The 19,082-nt window shown below is 39.0% G+C and overlaps 1 protein-coding gene across 4 annotated transcripts in view; it reads left to right on the top strand.

The window, feature by feature from the left end:
* SCUBE1 (signal peptide, CUB domain and EGF like domain containing 1) overlaps positions 1-19,082 on the top strand; it is a 212,517-nt gene that overhangs the window by 177,791 nt on the left and 15,644 nt on the right. For 2 of the 4 annotated variants that reach the window (XM_021392557.1, XM_021392550.1), the window contains 9 exons: positions 2,424-2,540; positions 4,357-4,479; positions 7,692-7,811; positions 9,402-9,494; positions 10,878-10,994; positions 13,122-13,259; positions 14,287-14,490; positions 15,668-15,829; positions 18,884-19,051. In XM_021392557.1, coding sequence (XP_021248232.1) covers positions 2,424-2,540; positions 4,357-4,479; positions 7,692-7,811; positions 9,402-9,494; positions 10,878-10,994; positions 13,122-13,259; positions 14,287-14,490; positions 15,668-15,829; positions 18,884-19,051 — 1,242 coding nt within the window. Of the gene's footprint in view, positions 1-2,423; positions 2,541-4,356; positions 4,480-7,691; positions 7,812-9,401; positions 9,495-10,877; positions 10,995-13,100; positions 13,260-14,286; positions 14,491-15,667; positions 15,830-18,883; positions 19,052-19,082 lie in introns of all 4 variants that reach the window. The other 2 variants (XM_021392555.1, XM_021392541.1) reach the window with 1 other exon arrangement.

Here is a 19,082-nt window from a genome sequence, read left to right as displayed (position 1 = left end):
ATAGCACCTAGAACACAGATTTCAGAGTTTAAAAAGGGAAGAAAAAAAGTGCAAGAGGATTTGAGTGTCCTGTATCACACCATGGGTTTCTTTTAGCGGAGAGCGTGTGGTGCATACTTTTCCCTTTTCTATGGCCAGTGCTGAATTCCTCAGGGGACTGGTGATTCTGCAGGCACGGCGCTGTGGAAAGCTCCGTCCCTGGGCAGCGCCGGCCCTGCCCTCAGCAGGCAGGAGCAGAGGGTGAAAAGGGCTTGTTGTTAAGCAAGGGAAAGGCTGTGTGGAGGCTTTCCACATTGGATCAGCCAAAGCAAGAGGCTGAGTTTAGCAGGGGCTGAATTTATGGGAACAGCAGCACTGGTGGGATGAGAGGTTTAAATGGCTAAAATAAAGCTTTTTAGAGCGGTCTTTGTATTGTAATAGAAGCATTTGTCTCTGCTAGCCAGTATAAGCAATGTAGGTTTATGAGTAGTTGATATTTTGTGCAGTAATTCATGCAGTAGAAATGCATTTGTCCATCTCAAGTGCCTGTTGCTTGGCAAGCAGATGACTGGTCTTATTATTAGACAGACTGCTCTTTACACGGGCAGAGAGGGTGCACATAGTTGTTAATTTGAAGAAAAACCTGTAACGGTCTGTGCCATAATGCATAACAGCACAAAGCGGTACATGTGGGAGCAGCATATAAACCCCACTGAATAAAATAGTACAGGATGAGGTCACTGTTGAGAAATACGAAATTATTCTTTTTGAAAGATTCCTCCATGGTAAGTCAGAGGCCTGAAAATGAACTGCTTTTGCAAATTCCCTGCAATAATGAACAAGGCTGCACGTGGATGAAGCCATGATGTATGATTTGGCTTGTTATGCAGTAAAAATTCTTTAAAACTGTAACTCCAGAATTCATTCCCAAATGATTTTACTTAACATATTTATTTAGAGAAAACAGAAATAATTTGCCATTTATGTGTATTCAAAAGCTTTGTATTTCCAAGGCTATAAAGGAAACCTTAAAAAGAAATTGCTTCCTCAACTTGAACAGTGATACAGGAAAATGGATTAAAAATGAATAGATGCAAAATATAGAAAATCTCAATTGTCCTTTCATACTACATAATCATAGCAAGTGGTCGAGATGCACACATAAAACCATACAGCAGATTGTTTTGTTCATTATGTGTACGTCATTTGCCTGAGCGGTAGCTTTCCGTGTTGTGAATTCTCTATTTGTGCATGTTTTCAAATGCTCAAAATTGGACATCATATAAAATATATCTGTTTACAACATTGTAAATTTATGTATAAACTCTCACAAAGCCTTTGGTTTTACGTACACATACATAAAAGCTTGATTTGATAGTTCTTGAAGTTAAGTATCTGCATTTATAGTAGCACAAGGAGATCTAGAATGTTTCATTAAACATCAAAACTTTATAAATAATACTTGGATATAAGAATTAGGTAGCGCACCCCTAAGTGTATGTGATTTTCCACATTTTTTCAAGCACATGCCTTTCTGAACATATACAATGTGAAAGTGTAAGTTATGTGAGGTAATGGTTAATGAGCAACTCTAGAAAGTGTGCAAGCTATTGAAAAAATCCTTTTCCTTTCCTTTATCCCTCAGGAATATTGTAAGATGTGACTTTTTTGTTTGTTTTTGAAAGATACTTCTGAATGTATGACTCTCAAGTAATGCCACTGTATTAATTTCTCTGGACTTTTAACAAAATTATTTAAGGAAGAGGATTTTAGGAAAACCAATTGTTTGAGGACAAAATTCGCTCGGAAGTGCTGTTATTTTGCATGCATTGCTATGTAAAGTACCTTTAATGTAACGGCTTTCAGCAAGTCCATTCTTTGAGGACTGCTGTCAAATAAACCTTTATGCTGCCCTGCTCAGCGAAACCTTTGTACTGTCTTTGAAGTAACGTGCTGTTAATTGCTTTCTTCATAAGCTGCTGGATGGAAGAAACTGTGTAAATAGTAGTTTCACATTAGTGAGCAGCAATAATTAGAGATGCCAGTTTTTTTGAAGGGGAAGAGGTCAGATTCTCTTGAATTAGGTAGAATGTGGACTTTGGACCCAGACTTCTTGTATCTTAGGTGCAGGGAGTCTGAGTACCCCCAGAATCTTAATACCCTCACAACCCTGCTGGATATTAAGGTTCAGAAGTTAAATGTTGCCACCTAACGGTGAATATCTATAATACAGTCTTTGCGTTTAGTCTTCTGTTACCTTTCTGTGTGTCCATGAAAGTCCTCCCTTTATTAGGGACTACAGGAATGAAACAGATTTTATTCAGGTTTTACCTGAGATGGGATCTGCTAGCTTATCAGGAAGAAGATACTGCAGCTGGCTGTGGGATCCCAGCCATTCGGTTTGATTGAGTTCTAACTTCTTAATGCTTTCTCTTTGAATTCAGATATAGATGAGTGTTCCTTTGAAAGGACTTGTGATCACACCTGCATCAACTACCCTGGAAGCTTCGAATGTCTCTGCCATAAAGGCTACACCTTGTATGGACTGACGCACTGCGGAGGTTTGGAAATAGTTTTCCTCATCTGTTTGCTTGTTTGCTTTGTGAACTGTTTATTGAACCACACATTTTTAAGCTGAACGTTTTAGAACTGAAGGTGATAAGATAAACCAAAACAGTTAAAGGTAGAATAGCTTGAGCTGGGTGTCACTGACATTTCAGCGTCTCAAATCGGCCAAAATATTCCCTGAAGAATGTAAAAAACAATGCCCCGGCCTGGCATTTTTGTCATGGTGGTAAACACAGCAGCCTCAGAACAGACCGGAAGCCTGCAGCCCTGAGCCTTGCTGCATGGGTGCTGCTGTTCTTCCACAGGTGCCAGAAGATGTGGCTAATTGGACTAGGCTTATGTTTGTTAATTGGTGTAGGACCTAGTGTGCTATGGAATGCAGTCCCTCATTTAGTTCCTACCTGTACCTCACATCTGACTTGAGACTGGGTCACGAGGCTCCAGAGCTGGGGACTGGGGAGAGTTGAGTAGAACTCTAACACCGTTCCTGCAGGCCATGTAGATTCACTCAGGGCCAGGCACACGGCAGTTGGAGTTCAAGACGTGATTCAGGCATGGTTTGGAAAAGTAGGTAGGCACTCAGTCTGTCAGCCTTTATAGCCAGACCTCCCTTAAAAATGCATGCAGTGGCAATTTTTCTATTACTATCACATTTTGAGGCCTATCGTTACACTAGAGTCTGAGTAATTTGATGAATTTCACATTGATTTGGTGTCATTTCAGCTCATTTGAGCGTATGTTGAATGGCATAGCCTGCATGCCTTTCAGAAGTCTATTGCAGTAGTGCTACTTTTTTAGCGAGATAATGTCTAGGGTAGCTGTGTCCAAAGGGCAGAAATTATGTGTTGTATGTCTAGAACAGGGCTGTGGTCCTTAATGAGGGCTTTTATTTTATGGCGTTACTAGTAAATTAAAGAGTCTGGAGGAACAATGCACAGTTGATGGTTTGCTGGTGTCATATCACAATTTTGGCCTCTGCCATCTAGTGCCCCAGATGTGCCTCAGTGTGATCCAGAGGTGAGTACATGGCAGCACAACTCCAGATGAGCATGATGGATGAACATCCCTTCTGGTGGTGAGAGAAGAGAGATCAGACATGTTGACACGATTCTGATTGAATAGACTAAAAAGGTCATGTCTTATGTTGGCCAAATGCTTTTCTAATGGATCTGAAGTTGAAAGATTTTATGTGGAATATCAGTGATCTGGTAACTGTGTGGCCTTCATGGAAGATTTAACTTTTCATTTTTATTTGAGGAGCAGAATTCTAATAAACTACTCGTCAACTCCTATGTTTCTATCAAATATATAGTTTCCTACTTCATCTGAATCATTTCTAAAAGCAGACTCTGTGAACTACAATGGAAAGTTTACCTTCCAGATCTGTGAAAATGATTGAATCTCACAGATGTTTATGCCTTTGACATTTTCCAATATAATGTACTATACATTATTGTCCAGATGCTGCACAGACTTTCAAGAATGTTTTGCATCTTGTGAGAACTTCCAAGAATTTCAGTGTAACTACTCTTGACAAGTAACTTAATTGTGTCATGTGCGTAAATCCTTACAGGAATAGGAGCTATGCATGTGTCTGGGCACAAATGCATGCAAAGTGGACTGAATTGTTTGACAAGATTGTTGTCTGCATTACACATTTATAATAGATGTAAATGTAGAAGATATAGTAGGTAAAGATATTCTCAGGCACGCAGTATTTCAATGCACAACACATGTGTGTGTACAGTATCCACAGGGATATTGTGCACATATTGTTAATACTCCTCTCAACTTTAATTACGTTTTCAGATATTGATGAATGCAGCATCAGCAATGGCAGCTGTGACTATGGATGTCTGAATACAATGGGAAGCTATGAGTGTGTTTGTCCACCTGGAAAGAAACTGCACTGGAATAAAAAGGACTGCGTTGGTAAGTGTGTAAGTCACTGACTCAGAGGTGGCTATGGTGCTGCGCCTGTTCTCTAGGAACATGGAGAAGCCTGTGTCTTTGTCTGAGGAATGCTGCAGATGGACTGAAGAATGAGAAATATGTTGAATGTGTTGGTTTTTTTTTTATTTTATTCAATGAGTCTTCTGCCCACAGATCTATGTCTTCCTACATTATTATGTATGTTATAGTTTGACCCTCTGCTTTTTTTATGGTCTTTTGATATCAAACTGTATAATTTCAGATATAACTCTACTTCCCTTTAAGAGTAATTTAGAATATTCAAGATATTCAACTGTTTACAAATAAGACATAATTTAAGTCAATATATACATTCACAGCACCATACCCCTGGTTTTCAAGTTCTCTCCAAAAGTATCCTGCTTATTATAAAGTACTGATAGTAGGTACGTGAGAAGTATTAATTACAATGAGTACAAACCCCAGAACGACTCAAGTGACAGCAAGTACTGCTAGTGCCACTGACTTTGTGGCAGATCTGAATACCTCTTCTAATCATTGTTGCGTATCCTTCAGGTAGATTATTTTTGCTTCTAGAAACACAATTTGAAACATGACAAATCTTGGCCATGGCTATGTTTCTATGAGATTTTAATTCAGTTTTCATATTTTATCGAGAATGGGATACATTAGGTCTCTCGTAGTCAAATTTAAGTTGTTGCTTTTTTTGTTTGTTTGTTCCCTTAAATTATGAATAATTTATGGATACATTAGGAGCTGATGGCTATTACCTAACTGGGAGCAAGACACAAAAATAAAAGAGAGGCCTTACTTAAAAGGGAATCTCCTGACACACCAAGGGAAAGCACGGAGTAGCACTGCACCAGCCTCTCATATCATGTGACTGTGGCATTTTTCCACTTACATGAATACAGCAGTATGGAAAACACTTTATAACTGGCAGGGTTTCAGCTGGCTTTCAGCCTTTGCCACTGACATTCTTCCTAACTACCAGTAAGAACCTCATTTTCCCCACTTGTCTTCAGATACATTACCTTCACTGCTATATAGAGAACTAAGTACTGTAGAAATAAGAAATGGTTACCTCTTGGGGTCATTTTTAATTAGACATCCACTATATCTACCTTGCAACGTACCAGTTAAGCCCTCTGGAAAAGGATTTGAAAATTAACGTAAAACTAGCTTGTAGAACTTCTAGAGACTAAAGTTTTCTGAGGCCTGGTATACAGTTAGACCACAGAACTCTCTTAACCTACTAAGAATGCTTTTCCCAAAATAAAAGCTTATATTGAAATATTTTCCCAGTTGTGTATTTCTCTTCATTATTTGGAATACTCAGTTGGAAGATGGAAAATAGAACATTCTTCTCCATTAATGCACACTGTTTTCTTTGATGAATTTAATGAGGCTTAAAATAAGTGTCATCTCCCTGCTGCATTCTACATTTGCAGTAACAAAATCCTCTTTTGCTCAGAAAAAACACTTTGCACCTGTGTTGTCTCCTCAGTCCGAAGAAATAATATTTTTACAAACATCACCAAAGCAACATTAAAGTCCTTTGGAGGGAGGAGTAGAGGATGGTTATTGCCGTATTTCAGATGTGAACATCAGATGTGTTTAAAGGACTGGCATATAATTTATACTTAACCAGCAGTGAGGCCAGAAGCACAATCCAAATGGTGGCTCCTGGGACCCTTCCTCTTTACTCAGGCCAAGCCAGGAAGGCTTGTTCCAGCTAGCATACATTTCAGTTGTGCTATTTCATCTGAACTTTAGTGAGCTCTTCCTGAAGTCTGGCCAACCCAAAACAGTCCAACAGAACTCAGATGCTGCAGCTCTGATCTATCCTCTACCTTCAGTAGAGGAGGTAAAGGGTAGGAAAAATGGCACTTTTGCAGCAACAAGGCCAGTTAGGAGCTGAACAGCAGTCAGCCAGGTCCGCCTTACAAAGTGAGCATGATTGGATGAAGCAGCAAAGAACAGTCAGAGGAGAAGCGTATGTACCTGAACATGCATTTTTACAGGACTGAAGTAAGAACTGCTCTACAGACACCTACTTGAGATTCAGCCATCTGATGCAGTGTGAAATGTCTGCTTAAAGAGGTGCCCAGCACCACAGCCAGCAGTCAATGCAAACAATAAAACTCTGGAGGAAATGACTGGAGGAAAGTAAGCAGTGAGGCTGCCGCAGTGCAGATAGTGATGGTATCTACTGGCTGTAGCTGAGAATGCATCTGGTCATTTATAGGGAAAAGTATATTTAAATAATACTTGAGTACCAAAAGATGTCAAATTAAAATAAATGCAGTATCTTAATTATCAGTTGCATACCATCTCTTTAGGGTGAAGCACAGAACTGGTCCAGCAACTCAACAATTCCATGTAGGTTCAGCTAAAACACAAACTGTCCCTCACCCAAATACAAAGAGCAGCTTGTGAGTAAGACCTACAGGATATTCTGTCTTCATCTTGCTGTGAAGCCATGAAGAGAAGTGGGACATATCCATTCTATGAGCTGCAATGTGCCTTGTGCGGTGGGTGCCAATGAGGAGCAGCTGATATTTATGTACCATAGCTTAGGGCATTTCGACATTGGCTGAAAGGATCAGTGGGACCATCTACTCCCAGTCTCAGCATCTGCTTCCTCACCTCTGCCCAGATGGGAAATTTTCTACTTCCAGAAGCTTAAGCGTGGAACTGAAATGTAAAGCCTGTGAGAACTGGAGTGAGAAATAGAAAATGCTTTCACCGGCAATCTAAATAAACAGAAATTCATGAGAAGGATTCTTGTGTATGTTGTGGTAGTTGGCCCGTTGAACCAGAGAGCAGGGCCTCCAAAAAAGTGGGACAGGACTTCTCATGTCATTAGTATTACCTATTGCTTCTGTGATTATATTGTGCGTGCAGCATTGTGCTCATAATTAGAGATATCTGCATTTCAAAGTACAGATCTGGTCTTGAACAGTCCCAAAAAAGAAGGTAGGAAAAAAAGACTCAGATCCTAGACCTAAAAATCCGAAGGAGTTTCATTTCCAAGTCCAAGCTCAAGATCCACATGTTCTCTCTCCTGTTATATGCTTATTTCAGAAATGCCTGTACCTGTGATTTTTCTTGGTTGCCACTTCGACCTTTCCTTTCCTTACTGTTGTAAATAAGTGGATGCTCAGGGCTCAGGGTTGGGCAGCTTCTGATTTTTCTTCTTTTGTCCTCAGAGATGGTGAAATGTCTCCCAAATGCCAAACCAGCTCCCAAGGCTCAACTAGTGTGTAGTAAGACAGGAGGAATAGAGAGCTGCTTCCTATCATGCCCCTCCAATACTCTTTTTGTTCCAGGTTTGTACAGAATATCTGTTCTCTGAAGTATAGAATGTGGCTTTTCTCTGCTAATGTATTCATGACTCTTGCATTCTGTTATTGTTATGAACAACTGTATGTGAGCAAAGGTTCACTATAAATTAAATTTTGTCCAAACACGCACATGATTAAATACAAGAACTGACTGCCCATTACTTCAAGGGTTTGACCCTTGGTTGTTTAATTTGAGGTGTCATTTGGAAAAAAAAAAAAAGTAAAAAAAAAAAAAAAAGTCCTACAACTACCTTAACCAAGATGCACAAAAGAAAAAGTTTGATACATTAAATTACTTAGTCAAAAGGGAAGGGAAAACTGAAGAGTTGATTTCCCTGCTAATATTAATTACTGTTTTTCACTATGAATAGATTGCCCTGAGCCCCTCCAGGTATCTGCTTAAAATGGTGGACTCTGCATCATGTCCCAAAATATCCTGTAATTGTGTGATCAAGCAGGTGTGGAAACAAATTGAAAAGTGGATAGTTCCTCCTAGATAATTAGGCTTGGAGAGCAAAGCATGAGGCAGGGATGGGAGAGGACATCTCGAGCAACTTGATGTTGTGGCAGCCCCAGCACATGATCGAACTCTTATGCCACAGTAGCATAAAACTTCCATCAGTTCAGCCAGGGACACCACGGAGCAATGGATGACCTAGCAACAGCTTAAAACCTGCCTTACTGTCTCATATGAAATGGGTATAACTTAATCTGTCTCAGGAGGCTGTACAGGTAAACTCCCACTCTCTCTTCGTTGCTTCTGTTCCTGGCAGTTGCTGGATTTCAATAAATTTTGTTGGCAGTAGTTCATCTGAATGTTATAGAAAATCAGGCATCTCATTGTGTGTGGTTTTTTTCCCTCCCTTTTCTTATCATTTGCTACATGTAATTTTCATGTACACAGTTTTGCAGGGCAGCAGAGCCAGGGTGGAGGTTGATATTACCTTTTTATGGCTTCACTTTCTGACACAGGATTATTTTCCACAGGGATGTCTCTACTTTTCATGTTAGTCTTGGCATTATATATGGCAGAGCTGTTCACACATTATTTTCAGCTTAGCAGAGATTATCCGTGCATTTATCTAATTTGTATGCACCAATACAGAGTTTTTTCTGTGCAGTATATAAACTCTTGTAGTTCTGAGTATGTTATTTTTTGTTTCTGCCAAAAAAATGTGTCAATCTGAAGCTAACTTTAGTAATAAAGTACATGATTTACTTTCTAAATCACAGAGATTATCAAAGCACAAGGATTCTGCCATGAACAAACATAGTAAAATATTTCTGATTTATGCACCGTGGAATTACTTAAATTTCAGCTCACCTCATGCCAAACTCTTTATGAAATGTAACGTTTTAGTGCTGAAAGAAACAAACTGTAGTCAATGCCGTGAAGCAGTAGCCTTTGGTAAGCTACTTCAGCCATTTAAAATCCAAGTTCAGCACTTTAAATGTCTCATTATTTGGCAGTGTTAGTGTGCTCGGGCACGGCACGTTAGTGCTGGGGGTGCCGAGCAGAGCAGGTGTTTTGTGAGGCTGATGCCGTGCATGCTGAGTATGTGTTCTGCTTCACAGATTCAGAGAACAGCTACACGCTGAGCTGTGGTGTTCCTGTCCAGCAAGGCAAGGCTCAGCAGAAGCGCAATGCCACCCTTCCCAGCTGCGCAGGTAGGTGCTGTCCTGCTCACCTGGGCCATGGCCTCTGGAAGGTAGGTGATGGAGGCCTCCTAAACCATTGGGGAGATGCAAGATACACAGCTCTGAAGTTACACAAGGCCAGATCTAAGAGTTACATTCAACAAGGGCAAGGAGGTGGAGTAATTCACTTTCCATGGTCCAGCAAGGTGATAATGAGCACATCAAAATAGCAGTTCTTCACCGACTAGGAGATGAGAAGCCCAGCAGCAGCACAGCAGCCAAAGGTAATGGTGCTGCCCAGTGGTCAGCTACGAAGACCTTGCTGAGGAGCATGGAGGCTCTGGACATTGCATTTCTATAACCAGAAAGACTGCAAGATTTTTATGAGCACATTTGGTGTTTCGTTCATCTTTTTCACAGAAATGGCTGGATTATTTTGCAGAGATTTCAAAATTTCAAAAGCTGATACTCAGTATAAAATAAATTCAGCTCTAGAAGATGAAGTCTGGCAAAATTAGAAGCTGTTAAAACAGCATCCAGCGGAGGGAAGTATCAGCCCATTTTACATATCAGTACCTGCCATGCTTCTCTCCAGTTTGCCTGCTCTCTAACCACATACTTGTTATATATTTGGAACACATTAGGAATTACAATGCTGTGGAGTTAACACAGCAGCCCATCTGTCTGCCTGTGCCACAGGGGCAGGTAGCCTCTATAATGCTTTCCCCATTGTTCCCCATTGCATCACTTACTTGCAACACCCTTTCACCTCCTCCAGCTCCAAGGAGCAGCCTGTAGGAACAGGAAGGTGACAGGCCATGCCATACCTTTTCCACCATGGAATTTGTGAGGAAGTCAGTCAGCAGTTGCATTTTTTAAGCACTGCATTCTTGGAGCCTTTAAAGTCATGACTGGCTTGGATCTAAAGCTGAAGAAAAAAGCTTGCAAGCTATAGACAGCCATCAAATAAAGATATTTCCTTTGGATAGTTTTCCACTGCTTACAGTTTAACTCCATTAAATCAGTCTTACTACTGGTTGGCATTAGCAAGAGCAGAGCTACAGCCAAGTAGCATAGGAATTCACAGAGTCAATAAAAAAATGCTACCAGTTAACCTTTCTCATAATAAAAGACAAATTCACCCAAATTCCATGAAGATGTGCAGGCCTGCTGGATGGAAAGAGTACATGCAGAGCATGTGCAATACTAGCAAAGTCAACGATCTGTCTGGGCTCAAGAGTTAGTGCTTAAGGGAAATACTAAACTTATGCAAATAAATCCCTTTCTAAAAGGTGTATACCTCTTGGGCTCTGCGTTTTCTATGTTGCAAAAAGTCTGTTTTCAAAAATAAATTTCAGGCTTCATTTCATCTGCATCACAAAGAATGGCTTTTTTTTTGTTCTACATCAACAGATTCCTTAGCCCCTCCAATCAAGCAGAAAGCTCGTTTTAAAATTAAAGATGCAAAGTGCCACTTACGGCCTCGCAGCAAAGAAAAAACAAAAGACGCTGGGAAGCAAGCTGTGTTAGGTATGTGGTTTCTTTTAACAAATAAACAGCATTGTAGCTTTTTCCTTGCTTGTTTGCTTGTTCGTGTAATTTGTTTTCACGTCTCAGTCTGAAAAAAAGAAATGCTTTTCATATTTAGATTTGAATTTAAGATCAAGTCAAGTTTCATACTCTAGCTGAACAGTGCCATGAGTTTGGATATGACAGTGTTGAAATGTCACCAGTTGCTTTGAAAAATCTTTGTCCAAAACTACATGAATTTGGAATTAAGCTGATCCTTTTTCTGACATTGGTAATGGCAGAAATATCTTGAGACAAAAAGCTGTGACCGATGCAGTTACATGAAATAATGTCAGTTCAGTTTGTTTATTCCAAGCTAGGTTTATAAAAGAAAACATACACTACCAAAAGTTATTAGCCATTTGCATTATATTGGATTAGTATCCATTGCAGCAGCAAGACAACTTCTATATAGGAAAGTTATCATCAAAATCTGATTTTACATAGCCTTAGATTTGCTACACTGGAATGAGTAGTTATGCTGTGAGAAGAAAGATTTTGAAGAAGATTTAGACATAATTACAAAAAATCTGAAATTAAAAAAAAAAAGGATTTATCAGACTACACCAAAGCATTCAAATGTTACAAAAAACTCATGATGATAAGGCTTGGGGCTCTATTATTGCTAGTTTTTAACTTCATTTTTAAGGTTAAACAAAGCATTTTTAACAGATTTTCATGACATTTATTTCTTGTCCTCCATCCCCTTGATACAACGGAGTAGATTAAACAATTACAGAGTGTCTTGGTGTTTTTGCTGTGCATTTCCACAACTAAAATATTTGGAGTTCATTTACATTTAATATGAACTCAGAATTTTCTGGGCTGTAATACACAATATTGGTGTGAATGCAATGGCTCAAGCTGCTGTGTAAAGGAACTTAGCAGCTTACAGAAAATGTCTACGGGTGATACATTCTCTGCTGTGAGTCTGTCTTACCACTCTTGCTAGTGAGAAATCAAATGAATGCTGAATAGAAAAGAGTAAAAATAGCTAACCCAAAAAAATGTTAATGCTTTAAAGATTTTATGTTTTTAAATTTAGACTTGTATTCTACCTTTATCATGCAGTCTAAACATTTATAATCTCCTAAATTTTCAAGCATTTGATTTAAACAAGTCTCAGTTGTCAAGATGCTTACCTTGTCCTTACGTATTCTCTTCTTTTAATAAGATGTGATTATTTCACTTGTTTTTAAAGTCACAGAAGATCATTACTGAGCCATACAGTCACCACTAGAGTGTACTTCTTGAATGCATTTCTTTGTCCTTTGCTTGCTTTGCTCTGTGTGTGTTACATCGTCTGAAATCCTGGGTCTAACAGTAAGATGATATCATAGAACCCCACACTCAAAATGAAATCCTTCTGATGGCTTAGGTGCTAGAAATTTCTCCCTGCACTAGAAGGTCGCTCATCTATCAAAATAAGGATGTTTTTCACATAGTCTTACATTTACATAGTGGAAAGATGTTTATGTGATTGTGTCCCAGTGGACAAGGACCTTTCTCATCAGCAGCAACAATTAATTGAAGGGTTTAACTTCTTCTGTCTTGTGCTTTTGCCTCAGTTCAAACCTTCCAATATATTTTCATAACTTCCCAAGCAAAGGCTTTTCAAACCTTTGAAATCTGGCAATTGTCATTGCTCAAAGAGATAGAACACCGGTCAGTGGTTTCTTGAGGCCCATATTTGCTGTGGTGTAGTCCCAGGCCTGCTGCTCTAATAAATTTGTGAAAACTGACTCTCTTGCTTGGTATAACCATTAAATGACTGTATATACTATTTTAGCTCTTACTTAATTTCTGTAAAGAGCTTCCTAATCCTTATGCAGAAAAGAGACAGGAAATTATAGTCATTATAGGTATCACTAAGGAGCTGAGTGTCACCACACCAATGCTTTTGCCTCCTGCTTTCACCAACAAAAGGAGCAAGGTGTCTAACTGCATGTGAAATGTTACGAAACCTGTCACTGCATTAATGATAACGCAGCTGAGATATCGCTCATTAGCCTGTCACTTGTTACCTTGCTACTTGATTTCTTTTTTGTGTGGTTTCTCTCATGAAAGGAGGTCAATTCCCTTGTACAGACAACTGCCAGGTGACTTTTGTGAATCTCAAGTGTGATTCCTCCAAGAAAAAGCGCCGGGGCCGCAAGTCGCCATCAAAAGAAGTGTCCCATATCACTGCAGAGTTTGAAGTGGAGATGAAGTCAGAAGAAGTCTCAGGTTTGTGAAAGATCTCTAAGTCTCCAGAGAGAAACCATAATTCAATTCCTTAGTGTGTTGTTAGAATCTCTTTGATGCTATTTCATCAAGCTGCCTTGTGAAACTTGTAGCACAAGCTTCATTCAACAGCCTTTCCAAACTCAGTTTCCAAGATTTATTGAAAGGAGTTAGGCATGAAATTAAGCCAAAGAACAAAGATTGGACCTGCAGCAAAACTCCTTCAAGGCCTGGAGCTAAGTCTTGTATTTTAATTTAGTCTGATTTCCTCAGACAACTGAAGTGCTAATTGATGCACAGAGAATGTAAAGATTAACTAGAAGTTTTGTTACACTGAACCTAAGAATATCCTCCAAAATGTAAGTTGCTGAAACTTCAGTCTGAGAATTGAACATTTTTATCACACATTTGATAAAATCATGTATTCATAACAAACTTCAGGAAGAAAAATAATTCCTTCAAGTTATTCATGATGTAGGATACTATGCTATAAAATTTAGCCAAAGAAAATGTAGGTTGAATTCTACAAACATGTCAGTCTACAAAGGCAGATTTCTTAACCTGTGAGGGGTATCTCAGTAGTCATGCCAAAAACCGCCTTTATTTGTGTCAGTTATTTATTTTGATAAGAACTCCTTATCAAAATAAAAGAGAAAAAGAAGAGAACTCCTGATCAACTGAGTGGACTGAGAAAATTCAGAAAAGTTTGTGGTGTCTGACAGGACCCTCATCTGGAAATACAATGCAGTGGGAAATTCACCATTTCTCTAATGGTGCACAGAGCACTAGTCACTGCTACTCTGTAAAGCAGAGTACAGCATTGTTGCACAGTGCCAACTTGATCATTCTGGCTAGACTGGTGTTTTCTGCAGCCCTCTCCATGCGCACTCAGTATAACCAGATCTCTTACTGACTGAGATATCAGCGCTCCATGCCCGCTTGCAAGCAATGCATGCTGAGCTTTTTGTTAAGCACCTCTTTTAAGCATCAATCTCAATTGCTTCTAGTTTTCTTATCATTTCCCATCTAGACACCTGTAACATTGACTGTGTTCGGAAAAGGATGGAGCAGAAGCTGCAAACTGCAATCAAAACATTGAGGAAATCTATTAATAAACAGCAATTTTACATTCAGTTTTCTGGGACAGAATATGAAGTGGCTCAGAAGCCAGCTAAAGCTACTGAAGGGCATGAAGCTTGCAGTACAGGGCAAGTGCTGCAGGATGGAAAATGCGGTAAGTCCCAATGATTCTATTCAGCCATACTCCAAATAACATTGCCACAATATGTTGGCAACTACTTCCCACTTGCTCCCAGTATCTATTGACAATACAATTACAGTTCTGTAAAACAATGAAATAGCATTTGCATAGATGAGGTGTATTTAGTTGGAAATTGCCTCTCTTACTTTCCTCATCAGCAAATAATCTGTGACCTATACATGTATTTATATTAAACACTCAAAAAGTCCAACTAAAAAAAAAAAGGGGAACAATCTATAGAAATCTATTTTAACTTTATGTAAAACATCTGATTTCTTTAAGCTTTTTCCATGGTTACTAGGCTCTAGTGCTAAGGTGCTAATGCAAAACTTCTACTGGCAGTTCTCAGCACTGCAAGATTTCTAATCTTTTGGAGTCATATTTTCAATATCAGCATATCTGTTTTTCCAGCTGCTTTTAGACACCAAGTCATGTAAAAGCAAAAAGGAGTTAAGTGCAGATCTGATAGATGCCTCTAATGAGTTGTGTCAGAGGCTGTTTTCATCACATAGGAACAGTTAGAAGCAGTTATTAAAAGGCTGCTGCTGTTAGTGTCTAGAAACCCATACATTTTAACTACTAATATCCAGCAGAGAAAAACATTTAATGTAATTGTGACCTGTAACAGTAAGAAGAGTATGTGAATTCGTTGTTGGGCTATTTGAGTGTCAAGAAAAAGAAAACATTACATGGAATACACTGCCCTCAGAGAAATCGCCAGAGCTGATTACAGGAGACAGATTTTCTGTATTCTTCTATAAAACCTACACGTAAATGCACATAATTTATACTAAAAATTCACATCATTTCCCATACATTATGCAACACTGCCTTAACTAAACTGCAATATACTGTTTGCAGACTGCATTAACTTTATTAACAACATAAATCTGATAATACTTCAGCACAGTAGAATGCCATTTAAAGGGTTAAAAAATAGAAGAAGGACTTTGCTTCCACTGATGTAAATTGACCACAGATCCCAGCTGGTCCTCTTTACGTCAGGTGAGGATCCTTGCCTAACACATGCAAAAGTGCCACTAATGATACTGGGGCTAAAAAGACCCGTCTTCTCTAAATGTTTAATGTAAATGAAAATGATGTGATCAAAATGAAAGTCCTCATGCAGATTCCCCTTTTCTTTTCTCAGTTACCTGCAGCACGGGCACCTTTTATAGTGGAGAACATAATCAGTGCGTTCCTTGCTCACCAGGAACATACCAAGACACAGAAGGTCAACTTACCTGTGAGCCTTGCCCAAGTAGTGATGGACAGGGAGTAGCAGGCGCCCGGAATGTGTCAGAATGTGGAGGCAAGTTTGATGTGGTTGTAAAAGGATTAGATGTTGCCACACAGCCTGTGAGGTGTGGAGGCTAAAAGAGGGGAGAGCCATCCACACTTCTGTGTTGTAAAGGTAACAGAAGAAATCTCTGTGCTCTTACAAGCAATATACAAAATGTTTTGGCCTGTTCTATTCACTGACATGCTGACATTGTCAGCTGAAGGTGGGACCTGCTGCAGCAAGGTTACGGTATGAAAATGAGCAAGCCAAGCAAAGCTCCTTACTTCAAGTCAGGTATGGAATCTGAACAGACATACCTCGACTTGTAAGGACTCATCAAGTATATTGAGAGCCAAAAGGATAGTTTACTTTGGGCTGGTATTGGTGAGTCTAATGAACCTGCTGATTTAATGTTTTGCATGGGGTGCTGTTTACCTGGTCTCATCAGCAGCAGTTGTATCTTTGAGATAGTTCTGCTGCAAGGATCTGTACCTGGGCTCAGAGGTAATAACTACAAGTGTTGATGCTATATGAATTCACTGTAGTTTTTGGCAAGTGACACAGCATCTCTGACTCAACCTCGTGATATATACATTGGATTATAATGATGATAATCCCTGGTTTCAGAAGAGAGCTGCAAAGTTCAGTTTGTAAATGCTTCTATTGTAAGTTGGACAAGATATATCGCTGTTAATTATTTTATCTACCTTATTTCACTACAGATGACCAAAATCTAGTTTATAGCTTTTTTCTTTGAAAGAAATCTGTCCTATCTGCTTTGCCAGCTCTAACTTTAAAACTTATCCATATAATTTACATTACTGCTTACTTCAAGGATATCTAGAATGAACACACAATGAATGACACTTGAGAAGCTGCCATTTTTCTCCATGCACTGAATAAAAAATGTCTAGTGTCTCCAGTCAAACATACGGTAGATTTTGCTGACACCCTGTATGCAGGAACTATCACTGAAAAAAACTTGAAATGCCTGTACATCTTAATTATGTTGACTGTTGTTTGAACAAAATCCAACAAGAATAGGTTATCAGAGTTTTAAAAATGTTGATGTAGTATACTGACCAAAGTAGCACAACAGTTAGTAGGAAAAGGCTTTTTTATTACACCTTCGGCAAAGCTTACATTTAAATTTTTGTTCTGCACAACACAAAGAAACCCTTCTAGTTATTTTTGCAGAGAGTACTTCTCTGGAAATGTGTGTTGTCAGATCACAAGTCTTTTTTTTCTAATTAACTCTCCCCTTTTCTTTTTCTCTGAAAGTGGCAAAAGAATGTACTTGAAACTTCATAAACCGCTCTGAGAAAGCTTTTATCAAGAACAGGATAAAATGTTTCAGCATATATGATAAAACTGTATTTTGATGAACACAGATTTTGTTAGAAATGTACTCACTATGTGTAATTAATGGTATTTTTGCGTTGTATCTTCTGGAGCAGCATATGTCTGTGTCCTAAAAAATAAGCTGTGATCAAAATCCTCATCCCTACAGGTGAAGCACATGCAAGTATGCAAGAGATTTCAAGTGGCATAGAATTCTGTTGTAGCTGCAAGTGAATAAGATGCTATGATATTTAAATTCCATGTGATCCTTGCAGACACAAGCCCAAAACACAATTAGGAAGCCTATTCATTTGGGACTTTTCTCAGGGAAATCATGTCAGATGTATTTTGTTGGCAATTTCAGTAAAAAAGAAGGAAACAGCTCACTTCCATATACATCCTCAGGTAAGGACTGAGACATATTAATGCTGAAAGCAGCAGGCATTTAGCAGAATGAAAACACAACAGTACCTCTTCTTTAAAAGGATATCTTTAAGCCGCATTTCACGCGTTCTTAATTTTCATATTGAAATCCAGACCCACATCCATTCATTAACTACATTCACGTTGAAGTCCAACGACCAGTTGGACCAGACCAGGAGGATCAGTTTTGCTATTAAAATAAGAGCAGAACTGTCTTCAAATTAGCAATGTCATGTCTCTGAAGTCTGTGTCACATCAGCCAACTTACACCATAGTCATATTCCAGCCAGCTGGGACGGGAGAAAGTCCAAAGATCCTGATCCCAATGGTATCCATAAGAGTTTGAGTTTTTTAGGAACTTTTTCATGAACTTTGCTTTTGCTCAGGATTTTTTGTCCATCCTGAGTCCCAAGTACCCAAGATGCTTGATCCCCCCAACATTTCCCAGTGCCAGGGTTTAAAAAAAAAAAAAACCAACCTCACCTAGAGCTCTCAAAACTTTCAGGTTTTCAAGCTAGTTTTTTTCTGTCTGCTGTTCTGTTCTTAGGGAAAATGAATTACAAAGTATTGCTATTAGGCAACCTCAGGGAACACCTGAAACATCTCAAAGTGCTCACCTCCTGCCTGGAGTGGTGTGAAGATATGTAGTAATGCCATAATCTTGAAAAATTTGACATCTTGATTCTGAGATATGTTGTCAAAGAGTAAACTACACTAGCTAGCAAGAACCAAACCAAACAAACACCTATCAGAATTTGCCTGGAGCACAAGTTTTGAAACTACCTTTTATCTGTCAGTAAACTCATCAACAAAGTGATTTGCTTTTCACAAGACACCATTTTCTGGCAGAAGAACTTCTGAGAAGCACTAGTTTTCGCAGCTGCCCAGAAAGCTGCTGGTGTCAGCTATTCTTCCAGACAGGATGCCGGACTGATCCCATCCAGATAGGTACTATTTCCATCTCTATAAAATGGAGATACTAAAAAACAATGCTTCATAGATATGATACAAAGGTGAAAGACTCAGTGAAAGTACAAAGTATTATAAAAACATCTTAATAGACCCTTTCTGAAAAATAAAATTTAGAAAGAAGTAGCACATAGGTAGCAAAGATCTTATTAAGAAACTAGTTCTAATTGCTGGCCCTGTTTTTAGGAAGTAGTTACTGGAACAATACAGATCCATTAGATTAGAATTTGATTTGCAGCGGTCTTGTAGTTACTTTTTTAAGGTAAAAGGAACATTGCCAGCTATGGACTGTTTTTATATTTTGGCCAGAAAAGTAAGCTCACTAACACAGATGATGATTTTCATTTCTAGGGCAGTGTTCTCCTGGACACTATTCATCAGATGGTTTTAAACCTTGTCGAGTCTGTCCTCTTGGTACATATCAGCCTGAACCAGGAAGGACCCTCTGCTTTCCATGTGGTGGAGGGCTTGTGACCAAGTATGAAGGTGCTGTTTCTTTTCAAGACTGTGAAACCAAAGGTGAATTTCAGATCTTTCCATGATTCGTTTT

This window comes from Numida meleagris, chromosome 1, assembly GCF_002078875.1.
Source record: "Numida meleagris isolate 19003 breed g44 Domestic line chromosome 1, NumMel1.0, whole genome shotgun sequence".
Classification (NCBI taxonomy): Eukaryota; Metazoa; Chordata; class Aves; order Galliformes; family Numididae; genus Numida; species Numida meleagris.
This window is presented reverse-complemented; position numbering and strand designations above follow the sequence as displayed.